General features: G+C 48.0%; 1 protein-coding gene across 1 annotated transcript in view; it reads right to left on the bottom strand.

Annotated features, from left to right (window-relative positions):
• Positions 1-1,322, bottom strand: part of TRIM71 (tripartite motif containing 71) — a 61,938-nt gene extending 60,616 nt beyond the window's left edge. Inside the window, exon 1 of the mRNA XM_018066746.1 lies at positions 401-1,322. Coding sequence (XP_017922235.1) covers positions 401-1,276 — 876 coding nt within the window. The 5' untranslated portion in view covers positions 1,277-1,322. The remainder of the gene's footprint in view (positions 1-400) is intronic.

Below are 16,722 nucleotides of genomic sequence, written 5' to 3'. Positions count from 1 at the left end.
CAGAGTAGGGACCCTCACCACGGAGGCTAGGTCTACACAGGCATACACATTTGTGCCAGCCCAGCTCCTGCCTATAACTGGAGACAGCGGTTGCCACGTTTGGCCAGCCAGAAAATTAGATATGGAAGTGGGAGGAGGGGGAGTTCGCGTTCTGGGACCCTCTGCGGCCCGCAAACAGAAGCCACCTCTTCGCACACACAGGGTCGTTGGCTCCATGGCAGCGACTGCCACGTAGTCAAAAAGAAAAACGGAAAAATCCGGAAGGGGGAGAGGACTCCCTCCCTCAGTTGGGGACCTGCCCGGAGACCCCTGGTAACACCCGCGCAGGTCCCCTGGGGCCCGGACCCGCTGTCCACGCCGCCGGGCCGCAGTCCCCCGCGGGAGCGGTCCCCGCACTCACCTCGTCGTCGTGGTGCTGGCAGAAGCCGAGGCGCTCCGGGAAGACGGAGAGGAGGGAGAAGGGAGCGCCTGGGAAGGGCGGCCCGAGCCCGAGCTGTTGCGCCGCCGCTACGGCGGCGGCTGCGGCGGGGCCGGGCGGGCCGCGCTCGATGTAGTGGTCCTTGGTGAGGCGCACGCGCTGGTGCGCGCGGACGCAGTTGTCGCACAGGTGCTCCTGGCAGTCGAGGCAACGCGACGAGGCCGCGTTGCCCTCGTCGCAGGAGCTGCAGCCGTGGGGCCGGCGCAGCAGCAGCGCCGACGGGGAGCCTGCGGGGCCGCCAGGCGCCGAGCGGGGCGGCGCAGGCGGCGGCGGTGCGGGCGGGAGCGGCGGCGGCGGCGCCGAGGCGGCCGCGCGCGGGTGCGCGTGGTGCGCGTGGTGCCGGTGGTTGCTGCCGTGGCCGCCCGCGCCCGCCGCGGCGCCGGCCCGCCCGTTCTTCGGCGGCGGCTCGTCGGCCGTGGCCACCACGGCTTCGAGCAGGTTGCTGAGCAGGAAGGAGGACGAAGGCAGCGCGTCCATGCCCGCCGCCTCGGCCAGAACGACCTTCTGGTCGCACACGGGGCAGCGCAGCTTGAGCGGCTCTCCCGGCGCGCCGCCTCCGCCGCCCGCCGCCGGCAGCCGGTGCGCCTCGAGGCACGGGCGGCAGAAGGCGTGCAGGCAGGGCAGGACGTGCAGGCGGCGCGCCGCGGCCCCGGGGCCCCCGCCGCCGCCCCCCGACGACGTGGACGTCTGCGAGGATGACGACGACGCCGACGAGTTGGAGGAGAGCGGCGCCGGCGAGCCGCACATCTCCTTGCACAGCAGGCAGATCTGGAAGTCGGTCTCGGGGAACGAAGCCATTTGCAACCAGGCCCGGAGGAGGGAGGAGACCAGAGAGGAAGAGGAGGAGGAGAGCGCCGACGAGGTGGGTGGGGGAGCCGCCGACTCACTCAGAAAAAAGGCATCGATTAGGCCTACGCACGGGAGCCGGCACCAGAGCGGCGCGACCGGCTCGGCCTCGCCGCGTCCGGCCCGCGCGCTGCTACCCGCGACGCAGCGGGCATTAAATGCCACTTTCCAGAGGCGACAAGGATTTCTCCCGGAGGAGGACGCGGGAGCCGCGCGCCTTCCGAGGCGGGAGCGCCGGAACAAGTCCCGACACGCGAGGGGCGAGCGGGGGCAGGGAGGTCAGAGGACTCCTGGAGCAGCTGCAGCTTAGCTTCTCGCCAGCCGAGGGGAATTGTCCCCCACCCCCAAGTCAAGTCCGCTGTGCAAACCCAGTCCCGGCTTGAGAGGCAGAATTTGGTTCGACGAGTATTTGGTGCGTGGGCTTTTCTTTAAATGGATTTAGTCTCTTCTTGGGACAGGAAGGCTCCCCAAATTAGTAAAGGCGGGAGCGGCGAGACGCCAAGCCCGTGTCCCCCCGCGCGACGCCAGCCGCCCCACCGCATGACGCGGCGGCCTGGGGCTCCTGGGTGGCCCGGCGTGCGGCGCTCCGGGCTTGCGCACGGCCGGGCGCGGCCTCTCTGCAAGGGCGGTGAGCCCCGCCGCAGCTGCAGCTAGTGGGGCCCGCCGCGGCCGCACGCGGGTAGTACGCACGCGCGCCCCACGCGCCTCGAGTCTCCCGCGCGCCCGCCGAGCCCCGCCGCGCTGCCGGCGCTTAACACGCACGCGCACCCCACGCGGCCCGGGGCCCTCTTGCCCCGGCCTTGCAGGGCCTGGGCGCCTCCCACGCGCTCCTTCTCCTCCGGTTTAGCCGCGCCGCTGCGCAGGGCCGCAGGTCCCCGAGGGCCGTCGTGAATTATTCATCGGCAGGAAGATATTAGATGTACCCGCTGCCCGCTCCGCGCGAGCCGTCGTGCAATGCTATCCGAGCTCTGCGCGCGCCCCGCGCCCCTCCTCCTCCTCCTCGCGTCCGTCCTCTCTGAAACCTTGGCAGCGAAGGGGGATCACATTTCCTTTGTCATCGGGCCATTTCGCCCTCGCCTTGGTCCCCCCCTCCGATCCTGAGCCGCGGGGACGGAACCTCCACCGAGGCGCGCCGGAATCAGTGGAACCGGCAACGGCCCAGCGCGGTGAGATCAGGAGCCGCGTGGTCAACGCCGCCGGCCCGCGCCCGCGTCATCTTCTTTCTGAAACAAATCGCCGAGAGACTCGGGTGGCCCCGGCAGCGTTGCGCCTGCCGGGCTTGGCTCGCGCTGTGCGCCCTGACCGCCTGGGGCTTTGAACGACTCCGCAATTCGGGCTGTGTGCGTGCACGCGCGCGCGTTCCCCCTTTCTCAGCTTTGCCGCCTCTTCTTCCTCCTCCTCCTCCTCCTCCTCCTCCTCCTCCTCCTTTCAGTACGTTGGTTATTGGGACTGATCGGAATTCGGAATCCTTTTAATCTCCAAAGGAGCAAACTCACTTCCGCCCGAGTGCTGGGAGGGGGCTGGGGGAGGGGACACAGAGGAGGGGGTTCCAGGCAAACAGGAAACATTAGCCCTCTCTGCACGGCTCGCTTTTGTGTGCTCCCTCCCTCCTCCTTCCAACCTCCTCCCTTCTGGCCGCTGGGGAGATGAACGCCCCCGGGCTTCAGTGTGACGACCTTTGAAACCCTCTGAGCACAGAGTGGAGAGCGACTCTTCCGTTTATTTAAAAAAGAAAAGAAAAGATTTCATTCTGAATCCTGGTTCTGCTGGGGCTGATATCCACTGCCCGTGAGATCTCACCCCCACCCCCGCCCCAGCCACCGGTTTCTTTCTCTTTTTTTTTTTTACGTTTTCTTAAGGACTCTGCATATCTATGATGAACAGCAAAACATCACGCAGTTTGGAATTAAACGAATCTGAATTTTGACCAGTTTCTTTTGGCGTTTTACTAGGGGGGTGGAGATAGGGGGCAGAGGGCAGCTGTTCGGGGGAGGTCCCTGGTGATGGCCCCGCGGCCATCTGGGTGCTGCCCGAGGCTGCCTGGGCGGTTCTGGGAGAGAAACTCGCTGGGCCCTGGAGAGAGACTGACTTGGTAGAGTGGAGAGGGCCAAATAGCAGGATTTAGAGGGTATATAGTGTGGAGGCCATCGGGTGGGCCGATTGTCCCAGTCTTAACAGCATCAAGCTGTGAGTGACAGCTTGGGTCCCACTTCTACGAACAACCTGGATGAATCTCAAAAACATCATGTTAGAAGAAAGGAACCAAACACAAAGTTCATACTGTGTGATTCCATATACGGAAAATTCTAGAACAGGCATAACTAAGCTTTAGTGACTGGGAAAGGGGGTAGGAGAGAACCTTCTGGGGAAATGAAGTCGAAGGGGTATTTGTGTGTACATTTGTCAAAACTTCTAGATCTGTGCAAAATTACACTGACTGTAAGTTCAAAAAATTGTTGCCCAAGCTAAACAACCATGCATCATCATAAATGTGAAATAATAAAAAACTACATACACATTTGCAGCTCACCAGATTTCACAGAGATTTGCAGGGAACTCAACATGCTGAAGGCCTCATGCTGCAGAAACACCACCCTAGTGGGACAAAGCCATCATGGGGCCTGGTGCTGCCCTGAGATGGGAAGAATTCCAGGACAAGCCAGCGGACCTAGTCTGCTGCTGCTGTCTCCTTGGCACCTGGAGCAAATCTGAACTGAGTCAACATTCACCCAAATGTGGGAGGAGTGCAAAAATTATTATGGAATAAACCCAGAACACATCAGTTATATCTCAATAAAATGGGGCGGGTTGGGGGGACAGATTTCTTTCTTTGACCAATGAATGAGATGTAAACATTTTATGCTTTGAATATTAGAAATAACATTGTGTATCAGCTACACTCCAATATGAAAATTTAATACATATTAGGAGTTTTTCATGCCAACACAAGTTTCTTCCACAGTTTGAGACCTGTGAATAAACATGTACATGCTGGCACATGAATTTTGTACCACACTGGCATTGCTTCAGCAGAGGTGTGGATGTATTCTGTGGTTTTTGTTTCTTTTCCTTTCTTTGATTGTTTTTAATTTCTTTTTTTTTTTTTTTAACAAAAACAAGAGGAAAACAGATGGGGGAAGAGAATTGCCAGAAGGAAGATGGCCCCAGAGGGTCAGAAAAGGGATGGGCCAGACCTGCTGTCTCCCTCTTGGTTGGCCCCAGCCACCAGCATCTAAAAAGGTTTAAAAAAAAAGATGACCAGAGAGGGGGAGGGGAGAATTAGCAGCTCTTCTGGTCCTATGACTAAATATCTTGCAAGTGGAAGGCAGAGATGGAAAGTCAGCTGAGACATCTCTGAGGAGCAGGAAGACTGGAACTCCAGAAAGAGGAATCAAACTCCACAGCAGGGGATGGGTTAGTTTCCTAGGGACAATTGCTCAGAATAAGACAAAAAGAAAGAGAAGGAGGAAAAAGATGTTGATTTCTCTTCATGAAGTAGCTTCCCTTTCTTTCCTTTCCTGAATTGACAGGACATTGCCAGGAAGCAGGGCTGCAGTGTAAATTGTTAAATTAGCACTTTTCTCATTTCCACTAAGACTTAATTCACCATACCTTGGGAAAGAGGGAAATTTTTAAAGCGACTCATTCAATCGCAATTGTAGAGAAATACAGTTATGAGTTTTTAAATATGGTGTAGTGATGAAGACCAAATTAGGAAGAGATTTTAATAAGGCTGTAGCTTATCCATGAGAGGAATGGGAGCTGTATATCCAGATGAAAGGTCAAAGACAGTCCCCTGCTATAAACTAGTATTAAATTTTTCATTGCCATCCTAGCTAATAAACACCCTTTCTTAGCAAGAGAAGAACAAGCAGCCGTCCAGTTTTGCCTAAATTAGAAAGGGAATATGTAAACATCTTTCTGAAACCTGAAAATCAATCATTTGTATTTTAATAAGGAACTACTTCTTTAAAAAAAAAAAAGCCCCAAAATTATGTAGGCAGTAAATTTGCATTCTTTCTCAAATTCATCTGTAACCATATTTTCTTTTCAAAGAGGACACTGGCCCCTGCTGCTCTCTCAGGCCTGGGCATGGGGTTCCACCACATTTCCATCCATCAGAGCGACTGCATCTGTTTTTTGCATCTGATCCTTTCATTAAATATTTGATGTACCGGCTTGTTTTGATGTAAAATTGCATCTTTCACCATCATCCTCAGGGTATATTCACATAATTTTAAAATGCATGAATCACTAGAATATTCTCTTTGAATATTAAAAAAAAATTTTATATCATAATAACTCTTAAACCACTGGGGGCAGGGGAAGTATTACCAGCCAAAGAGACTACCCTTGTATCCTGCCAGTTGAAGGGGAATGGAGTTCAACACACCTGGCCAACTCTTAACTCTGCCCTGACTCTGGCCTTGGAGTCTTTATAATGAGGAGGGCATGGCAACCCACTCCAGTATTCTTACCTAGAGGATCCCCACAGACTGAGGAGCCTGGTGGGCTCCTCATAGGTTCACAAAGAGTCAGATGTGACTGAAGTGGCTTAGCACGTATCAGCTGCTTTTAACAGCCCAGAGTCCAGAATAGCAACAAGTCAGAGAATATATAAGCTCTAGTCACCTAGACCTATATAGACTACAGTAAAGAAGCTTGAAAAGTCAATATCCAGCTTGAATGGTTAAAATGAAATGTGTGTCTTTCATAGTCAGGGGGCAAAAACTATATATAAAGTTGTCTTTTAAATAAATATAGCAGAAAATCAAAAGATACATAAATCAATACATACTGTTAAGCCTGACTGGCCTCTTATTCCAGAGGCTCCAATTTTGTAGCTGAAAGGGCTCCCTTTAATCTAAAGAAGTCAGACTGCTCATCCTAACGGCCAAGGACCTTTCTGTTAAGTGACTAAGTCATGTCCCATTCTTTTACAACCCCACGGACTGTAAGCCAGCCAGGCTCCTCTGTCCATGGGATTTCCCAGGCAAGGATGCTGTAGTGGGGTGCCATTTCCTTCTCCAGGATCTTCCCGATCGGGGGATCCAATCCGAGTCTCCTGTGTTGGCAGGCACATTCTTTACCACTGAGCCACCAGGGAAGCCTAAGGACCTCTCTGCTGCTGCTGCTGCTAAGTCGCTTCAGTCGTGGCCGACTCTGTGCGACCCCATAGACGCCACCCCACCAGGCTCTGCCGTCCCTGGGATTCTCCAGGCAAGAACACTGGAGCGGGTTGCCATTTCCTTCTCCAATGCATGAAAGTGAAAAGTGAAAGTGAAGTCGCTCAGTCGTGAGGGACCTCTCTGCCCTGTCTCAAATCTCCCTTTCTGTAAGTCTTCCACACAAGCACTTCCCACTACCCAGATACCCAACTCAACTGCTTAGGACCCAGTAAGTCTTCAGCCTGGCCTGACTGCTCCAACTCAAGGCTTTCCCTGAGAGGTGGGGTCTGCTGCCCCTCCCCTAGGGTCTGGGCTGGCGCCTGGCTGCCAGAAGGGATGCTCTGCCTATTCCTGGCCCAGTCTCTAAAAGAACTGACAGCTTCCACCTTGGTCTCCACAGTGGCTCGGGGTGCAGGAAGTCAAGGGGGAAGAGTCCACATGGAGGGTCCCTGAATCAGCATGGACAGAGAGAGGGGGCCGCTTGAGCCCAGCCTCCCTGCTGTACCCGCCAGGAGCCAGGCATGTGGCGGAAACCATCTTGGATCGCCTAGACCATCCCAGTCTGAATACCACCCGGTTGGTGCCACTGGGCTTCTCTCCACTGAGCCGATCTGAATTCCAGATTCACAAAATTGTGAAATATAATAACATGGTGGTTGTTGTAAGCCACTAAATTTGGGGGTCATTTGTTACACAGCAGGAGACAAATGGACACTGCCTTCCCCTCCTGCCCCAGCTTTTCTGCCAGATTAACATCCCTAAGTTTCTTCCTTCCTTCCTCTCACCCTGCCTCCTTCCCTTCCCTGCTTTCTTTCTTTCTTCCTCCTTTCCTTCCTCTCTCTCTCTTTCTTTCTTTCAAAACAGCTTTACCCAGCTTTTTTTTTTTTTTTTTTCAAACAGCTTTAGGGAATTCCCTGCAACTCCAAGGGGTTGAACCCTTTCACTGCAGAGGGCCCAGCCTCTCTCCCTGGTCAGGGAACTAAGATCCCACAAGCTGCATGACCAAAAAATAAATAAAACAGTTTAATTGAGGTATACTTGACATACAGTAAATTAACTACACACTTTTAAAAGTACACAGTTTGGGAAGTTTGGATGTATGGATATCATCACACCAAGAGAACAAATATATCTCACTCCCCGAAGTTTTCTTGAACCCTTTGATAAACCCATCATGTAACCTCTCCCCAGGCTACCACCTGTTGCTTTCTATAGCTATAGATTGGTTTGCATTTTCTAGAGTTTTATGTACATGGAACCTATAATACATATTCTTTTGTATGATTTGTACTTTTCTTGGGGGTATGGAGCTCTGGCTTCTTTAACTCAGCATAATTACTTTGCTATTTGTTTTTAATTTTTACTGGAGAATAGTTGATTTACAATATTGTTAGTTTCAGGTGTACAGAAAAGTGATTGCATTATACATGTACATATATCCACTCTTTTTGAGATTCTTTTCCCATATAGGTCACTGCAGAGTATTGAGTAGAGCTCCCTGTACTATACAGTAAGTCCTTATCAGCTATCTATTATATATAGAGTAGTGTGTATGTGTCATTCCCAGTCTTCCGATTTATGAACATAATTACTTTGTGATTAATTCATAACAATGTGTGGATAAGTACTCCCTTTCTTCTCAGTAATACTATTGCTGAGTAGTATTCCATGGTATGGATGCTCTGCAATTTGCTGACTTACCAGTTTGCTTGCTCAGTTTGGTTTATGGGTCATTTGGGTTTGTTTTCAAGCTTTGGCTATTACAAATAAGATTGTTATAAATATTCATACACAAATCTTTCTCTGGACTAGTATATATTTTCTCTTGGGAAAAGACATGTTTGTGGAATGGCTGGATCACATGGCAGGTGTGTATTAATTTTTCAAGGAACCACAAAGTGGTTTTAAATAGTGCTTGTACCATTTTATATTTCTACCCACAGAATATGAGTTCAGTCTTGTCCCCATCCTCACCAAACTTTGTACAGTCAGTTATGTGTTTTTTTTCATTTTAGCCATTCTTATAGGTGAATGGTGGTAGCCCACTGTGGTTTTAATTTGCGTTTCCCTGATGGCTAATGATATTGAGCCTTTTTTCATGTGTTTTTTTTAAAAACCATAGATCTTCTTTGGTGCCGTGTCTGTTTACAGCTCTTGCTTTTTAAAAACTGGGTTTTTTGCTTCCTCATTAATTGAGAGCTCTTTATGCATTTTGGCTATGAATCCTTTTATCAGATATATGCTTTGCTAAGATTTTTCTCCCAGTCTGTGTTTTCATTCTCTTTTGAATTAATTTTACATTTTAATGAAGCTTAATTTATCAGCTTTTTTTTCAAGTTTTCATAACAAAATTTATTGGAAGAGTGGTTTTGAAAAGTCTAGCATCCGATGAGAACTGCTATAGACAACATTACCGCTGGGAACGCTTCCCAAAATGTCATTGTCAAGCCACACAAGGGAACTATTAAATCACGCACCAAAGAACTAGTGCATTTGATATACAGAGCCAAAAAAAGAGAACCTAATGGATTAAAGTTTTAAATGTTTATCACCTACATTAAGACATGGCTTATTTCAGTCCAATCCAAAATCAGGACTTCCTTGGTGGCCCAATGGCTGACAGTCTGTACTCGCCATGCAGGGGGCTCAGGTTCAATCCCCGGTCAGGAGCGAGATCCCACATGCTGCAAGTAACAGTTCACACGCCGCAGCTAAAGATCCCACATGCTGCGGTGAAGATCCAAGATCCCAAGTGCAGCAAGACCCAATGCAGCCAAATAAATAAGTAAATATTTTTTAAAAATCAGAACTGCATTAAAAAAATGTAATGTAGTGCAGATGCAATCAAACCAAAATTTAATTCGATCATAAGTGCTCTCCTACTTAAGTGTGAATCATAGCAAGGAAGAAAAAGTTTAAATCATGTGATTCAAAAAAAATCTGTATTATATTTATCTGTAAATAAACTACAGAACAAGAGAAATCTTACATTATACAGTCAGACTGTAAATGGTAATATTGAAATGAGGTCCATAAGAGAAACAGGGGTTCCTGCTTTGTTACATGACACTTAAACTTCTAGAAATTTGAAAGATGCCATTTTCCATAATCTTCACAGAGTATGGATTTGATACATGTCAACTATCAAATATTGAAGCAGAGGAAGAATCTTTTTTGTTAACCACAGATAGTATTGCAGAAAACAAAAGGAGTTTTTCTTCTAATGTACCATTTTAATCACTTTAAAAATATATATATTTTTCATTTGGCTGCGCCGGGTCTTAGTTACAGCTTGTTGAATCTAGTTCCCTGACCAGCGATGGAACCCAGGCCCCCTGCCTTGGGAGCACGGAGTCTTAGCCACTGGACCACCAGAGAAGTTCCTCAAAAGGAGTTTTAAAGAATAAAGACCTCTAGCAGACAAGTCTTAACATTAAAGATACAAAGGGTTAAAACCCTAGAATTAGAACACATCAGAAGAAACTTGTCACTGAGGACGTTAAGGCTGCAAAATATACTGACAAAACTGACAAAATTGTCTGCTGATATATGGACCAAGACCTCCGCTAATTTTTGATATTTACATATTCATGTTACAACATCAACTTTGGCAGAATCACTACTACTAAACCTAGAGTGCTTCTGGCCCAACGGTTCCATCACAGTGGCCAGTGCACAGAATTCTCTGAAGACATTGCATAAACTAGAACGTCAAGGTCAGACACCCAAAGACCAGTGCTTGAATTCAGTAGTAAAAGGTGAAGAACCTAGGACCATGTCAATTTATTCTTTTAGGGATTGTGAATTTTTTACTGTATGTAAAAATCTTTCTCTACACCTTGTTTCCCTTTTCTATAAAATTGGGATAAAATACATGCTAGTAAATTGGGAATTTGGTATTGACAGACATGTACAACTTTATGTAAAATAAATAAGGAGAATTCCCTGGCAGTCCAGTGGTTGAGACTCCATGCTTCCAATGCAAAAAGTGTGAGTTCGGTCCCTGGTCGAGGAACTAAGATCCCACATGCTTCGTGGCCAAAACTAAAAATAATAAAACAGATAAACAGCAAGGTCCTACTGTATAGTACAGATATTTATATTCAATATCTTATAAGTAAGTGTTAGTTGCTCAGTCATGCCTGACTCTTTGCAACCCCATGGACTGCATACCACCAGGCTCCTCTGTCCATGAGATTTTCCAGGCAAGAATACTGGAGTGGGTTGCCATTTCCCTCTCCAGGGGATCTTCCCAACACAGGGATTGAACCCGGGTCTCCTGCACTGCAGGCAGATTCTTTACCAACTGAGCTACAAGGGAAGCCCCCCTCAGTATCTTGTAATAACCTATAATGGAAAAGTCTGAAAAAGAATATATATATGTAAATCACTTTGCTCTACACCTAATAGTTTTAGGTTGTGTTAGGACGCAACGTTGTAACAAGACTTTGCTCAATGGGGCACTCATCTTGAAAACCCTGAGTTACCATAATAAAGGGGCAGTGTGGAGAGGTTCTGAACATTTATAATGATGGATGGAGAGATGGACAGGTAGAGAGATGATAGATTAATAGATAGATTATGATGGATGAATAGAATTCCAGGGAGCCCCAACTATGCATGGCTTCCCGGCTATGAAGTTAGATATGTGTGTGAAGTCATCTCTAGATGATTCTAGTCTCAAACCCGTAGAGTCACCCCAGCTGTTCAAATCTTCCCAGCTGAGATTTCAGGCACTGTGAAGCTGACACCAGCCAGCACCTCTACTGTGCCTTGTCTCAATTCCAGACCCACACAATCTGGGAGCATAGTAAAATGGTGATTGTTTATGCAACTACGTTTTGGAATGGTTTATAAGGCAGGCAATGGATAACACGCATATACCATGATTACCGTATGGAAAAATGTGCCTACTCAAGGTAATGAAATACACTACAGTTTGAAAGCTGAGTTAGTAAGATGTGCTGATGGCTTGGATGAAAAAAGATAGCAATCAAAAGGTGAGGAAGGGGATGACTCCAAAGTTTTTTGGCCTGAGTAGCTGGATACTTGGATACATTTCCCTGGTTACAGAATGTTGGGGAATTTGGCTTGTTGAGTGAGTTTGGCTTGATCATGTTACTAAAAGAACTGAGCAACCTATGTGTAGGACAGAAAGCAATTCCCGGAGACGTCCTGGCTCGGCTGCTTCTGGTCCTATATGCCTTCAGATCTGTTCTCTGTCCAGCTGTGTTCTGTGTCTCAGAGGGCTGGTAACTTCAGATCCTGCTCCCAGGTTCCTGAGTCAGATTCTGGCTGGGTTTGGCCAAAAGGAGGCCAGTAGTTGATTAGAGGGGGCTTCCCTGGTGACTTAGATGGTAAAGAATCTGCCTGCAATGCAGGAGACCGGGGTTCATTTCCTGGGTTGGGAGGATCCCATGGAGAAGGAAATGGCAACCCACTCCAGTATACTTGCCTGAGAAATCCCATGAACAGAGGAGCCTGGTGGGCTTCAGTCCATGGGGTCGCAGAGTCTGACACACTGAGCGACTAACACACACTTCCCAGGTGGCTCTAGCAGTAAAGAACCCACCTGCCAGTGCAGAAGACACGAGAAACGCAGGCTCAATCCCTGGTCAGGAAGACCCCCTGGAGAAGGGCATGGCAACCCACTCTAGTATTCTCTACTGGAAAACCCCATGGACAGAGGAGTCTGGCAGGTGATAGTCCATGAGTCGAAAAGAGTGGGACACGGCTGGGCACAGCATACACACACAGTTGACTAGAGAGCTAACAGAAGAGAAAGTCCAGGGCTTTCTCCCCTTCTCTCTCTGCCTTCGGTAGCAGCTCTAGTCTCCAGCCATGGTTGCATCTCTCCCTGGTTCCATCTCCAGGCCTGCTGTGATTCCAGCTTCCAGCAGGGGACCCTTGGGTTCAGTAAGTCCATCCCCTCCTTTGGCCTTCCAGCCAGCTGAAGTGGCATCGGCTTCCAGCTGTAGCTCAGGGCGGCAGACCGGTACCTCCTGTCCTACTAGTTGGGACATTAGATTAGAAATTAAGTGCACAGTGAATGCAGTGCTCTTGAATCAACCTCAAACCAGCCTGCCAATTCTGGGTATGTGGAACAATCATCTTCCATAAAACCGGCGCTTGGTGCCAAAAAGGTTGGAGGCTATGGCTCTGCCTGACCTCTGGGTTCTATCTCCTGTCCAGCCAAACCTCTCCATTCAATTGTCTCTGTTATAAATAGGTAAAGTCATTTGTTTCGCCGCCTTGCCCTTGACTATAGCAATCTAGGTTGAAGATTCAAGTGTACATGTGCAGGCTCAGGGGAGCACCAAAGCAGCAGCCCAGCCCCACCTGGGGCAGACTCCCAGGCTCCAAGGTGTTTACCAGACCTTCACCTTGGGATTTGCTCATTCCCGACCTCTGCACTTTTGCACCTGACATTCCCTCTGTCTGTGTGCAAAATGTGATATCTGTGCATCCAAGGCAACCCCCCTCACCCGCTTTCAACCCCAGCTCAGAACCCGTGACCTCCTGTAAGCCTGTCACCAGTGGCTCACCTGTCCAGCCCCCAGCCTGTGGCCTTGGCTCAATGAAAAACCACTTGCTGACAAATCGCTCAGTATTGCATCCTGTCTTCCACCTCTGTGCTTGGCTCACAATGTCCCTTTGCTGGAAAACTCCTACTCAGCCTTCAAAACCTCCTTCAAGTGTTTCACCTGGGGAGTAAGACATTTCTGGCAGGTTTCCTTCCACATTCCTGCTTCTGTCCTGTTTCCTGGCAAATCACATTGTAGGCACTTTACACGTCCGTCTCCGGTATGCAGCTGCCAGCTCCTGGGAGGCAGAGCTAAGTCATCAGCTGGGGTCTGGGCCCCAGTGGCCTTCAGGGACTCTTGGTTGAACTCTAGACACATGGATGGCCATGCATTTTCAGTGATTGCAGGCAGGTGACTTTGGTCTTCCCAGCCAGCTTACAAATCTCTCTTAGGGGGATTCCTAATTCTTGTGCACTTTGTTGGTACCTATTTTAGGGCAGAAGGAAACCGATAAATGTGTCATCAGACATGAACACTGTCTGTTTCTTTAGTGTCTTAAACTTTTTTTCCTTCTTTGTTCCTTCGTTCCTTCCTACCTCTTACTCTCTTTCTTAGCTTTTTTTTTTGCCTGTGCCCAGTCTTAATTGTCACACTTAGGGTCCTCGATCTTCATTGTAGCATGTGGGCTGTGTTAGTAGGGGCATGCAAACTCCTAGCTGAGGCCTGTGAGGTCTAGTTCCCTGACTAGGGACGGAACCTGGGCCCCCTGCATTGCGAGCACAGAGTCTTAGCCCCTGGACCACCAGGGCAGTCCCCTTTCCTAGCTTTTATCTCTTCTTAATTTATTCGTTTTACTGATTTTTATTTTTTCTAACTTTGTATTTCAAAATCATTTTAGATGGAGAGAAAAATTGCAATGACAATACAAAGAATTCCCATCTATCCTTCACCCAGGATCCCTAAAGATTAACCTTTTCCCCGTATTCATGGTCACACCCTCTCTCTCTCTCCATATATACTTGTGTACTATAAGTATTTTAGTTAATTCGTTTCTGGCTAGGGATCCAAGTTCCCTGACCAGGGATCACACCTGGGGCCCCTGCATTGAAAGTATAGAGTCCTAGCCACTGGACCCCAAGAGAAGTCCCATACACGTGTATTATTATATACATACAATATGTAGATAGCACATAATATGTATGTATTGTGCATGTATATATGTTAAATGTGTAGCTATGTAAAAAATACAGATAGATGTAAAATAAAATACCTATAGCTACAGATTAAAAATTGTTTTTGTGAGCCATTTGGGAGGGAGTACGATGACCTCTGTTCTTAATCACTTCCTGTGCCTTTCCTACGAATACAAACATTATCTTCTGTAACCAAAGTACAGTGTCTAAATCAGGAAATTTAGCATTGCTACAAGACTACTATCTCACCCACAGACTGTATTCACATTTCACCAGTTGTCTCAATCAGCTCCTTTCCGGGCGAGTCTGTTTTTCCCTTCCTAGGGTCCAGTCCAGAGCCACAGGCCGCAGCCCGAGGTCCTGTCTCTCCAATCCTCTTTTATTTTATTTTTTTGTATGTGTGTCTCTATTTCTTTTGGCAGTAAAATACACACTTTTAAAATATTTTTATTTTTTAACTTTTTATTTTATATTGGAAAATAGCTGATTAACAATGTTGTAATAGTTACAGGTGGACAGCAAAAGGCTCAGTCATACATATACATGAATCCATTCTCTTCCAAACCCTCCTGCCACCCAGGCTGGCAGATAACACTGAGCAGGGTTTCCCGTGCTATACAGTAGGACAATCCTCTTTAATCAGGGCAGACCCTCAGCCCTCCTGTGTCTTTTAGGACCTGACTTTATATTTTTTTCGGCTGCCCCACGAGGCATGGGGGAATCATAGTTCCCTGACCAGGGATGGAACCCATGCTCCCTGCTGTGGAAGCCCAGAGTCCGAACCACTGCCCTGCCAGGGAATTCCCAAGACCTGACATTTTTGGAGCATCAAGGCCAGTTGCTTGGTTTCCTCATAGGTCTCACCACGTTGTTACTAAACTCTCTTCTTGTCCACACTCAGGGGAGGACTCTTTGCAGGGCCTTGTAAAACCTTAAATAAACGACATGGACAAATTCCACTTTGACCACTGTCTTGTTAAAATTCCTCAAAAAAGTTAACTCGTTGGGCCCAAAGTGTCTTAACAAAAGCCAGGCTGAACTTCTAGTATTCCCCCTTCCTCAAAGGATTTTATGTGCTGTTTAATGATTTTTCACAAATAGTCTTTCTTGTCCTTAAAGTCGGATTAATTGAATTTTAATTCAGTGGGATCACTCTAAAAAGAGAGACACTAGCTCTGCAGGTCAGGTCAGGGCCGCTCCCCCTAATTAAGGGCTTTCTCCAACAGAGTGGGATTCTGAAGGTGAGAAAGTCCAGCCAAACAACACCCTAAACTCATGTCTATTTTGGATCATAATGAAGAAATCCCTTAAGAATTCCCGGGTGGTTCCGTGATTAGGACTCTGATCTTCTCTTGCAGGGGGTATGGGTTCAGTCTCCGGTTGAGGAACTAAGATCTGGCATACTGCATGGTGTGGCAAAAAAAAAAAAAAAGAAGAAAAAAAAAATCCCCCTTTCTTTCTTTTAAAAAAATATTTAATAATTTATGTATTTGGCTGATTAGTTGCAGCATGGGGGATCTAGTTCCCTGACCAGGGATGAAACCCAGGCCCCTGCATTAGCAGCATGGAGTCTTAGCTACTGGACCAGCAGGGAAGTCCCGAAATGTCCTTTCCCTTCCCAGCAAAGGGAATTCTGGATGGCCTATGAAGGAAAGCCAGCCAGCAGGGCTTTCTGGGCTCCAAAACCTCACCTGTCATATTTAAGGCCCCCGCCTTTGATGGGTGGGGTTCCTGAGACCATTCTCCTAGTGGCTATTCACATTAGCCTCCCTGTTCTTTCTTTACAAATTTTTTTTCTGAATAGCTAAACATAGTTGACTTTTGAACTATGGTATTGAAGAAGACTCTTGAGAGTCCCTTGGACTGCAAGGAGATCCAACCAGTCTATCCTAAAGGAAATCAGTCCTGAATATTCATTGGAAGGACTGATACTGAAGCTGAAACTCCAATACTTTTGCATCCAATACTGATGCGAAGAACTGACTCATTGGAAAAGACCCTGATGCTGGGAAAGATTGAAGGCAGGAGAAGGGGATGACAGAGGATGAGATGGTTGGATAGCATCACCGACTCAATGGACATGAGTTTGAGTAAACTCCGGGAGTTGGCGATGAACAGGGAGGCCTGGCGTGCTGCGATTCATGGGGTCGCAAAGAGTTGGACACCACTGGGCAACTGAACTGAACTGAAACATAGTTGAAATTCCCCCAAATACAAAAGACTATACCAAGGAAAGCAGACTTTCTCTCCTGAATTCTGGCCTCAGTCCCACTGTTCACAGTTGTTTCTGGCCCAGAGGACTTGAACTTAACTGAATGAATTTTACTGAATGAATCCGTGAACCAAAGCTTGTCATTTCCTCCTAGAATCCTGCCCACTATTGTCCTGATCAGCCTGGCCTGGACTAGAGTTATAGATAGATAGATAGATAGATAGATAGATAGATAGATAGGTAGATAGGTAGATAGATGATAGATAAAGACAACCCATACTGAGAGTTCTAGAAAACGTTC

The sequence above is a fragment of the Capra hircus genome, chromosome 22 (genome assembly GCF_001704415.2).
Source record: "Capra hircus breed San Clemente chromosome 22, ASM170441v1, whole genome shotgun sequence".
Taxonomy (NCBI): Eukaryota; Metazoa; Chordata; class Mammalia; order Artiodactyla; family Bovidae; genus Capra; species Capra hircus.
The sequence above is the reverse complement of the archived record's forward strand: the minus strand, read 5'-3'. Positions and strand labels throughout refer to the sequence as shown.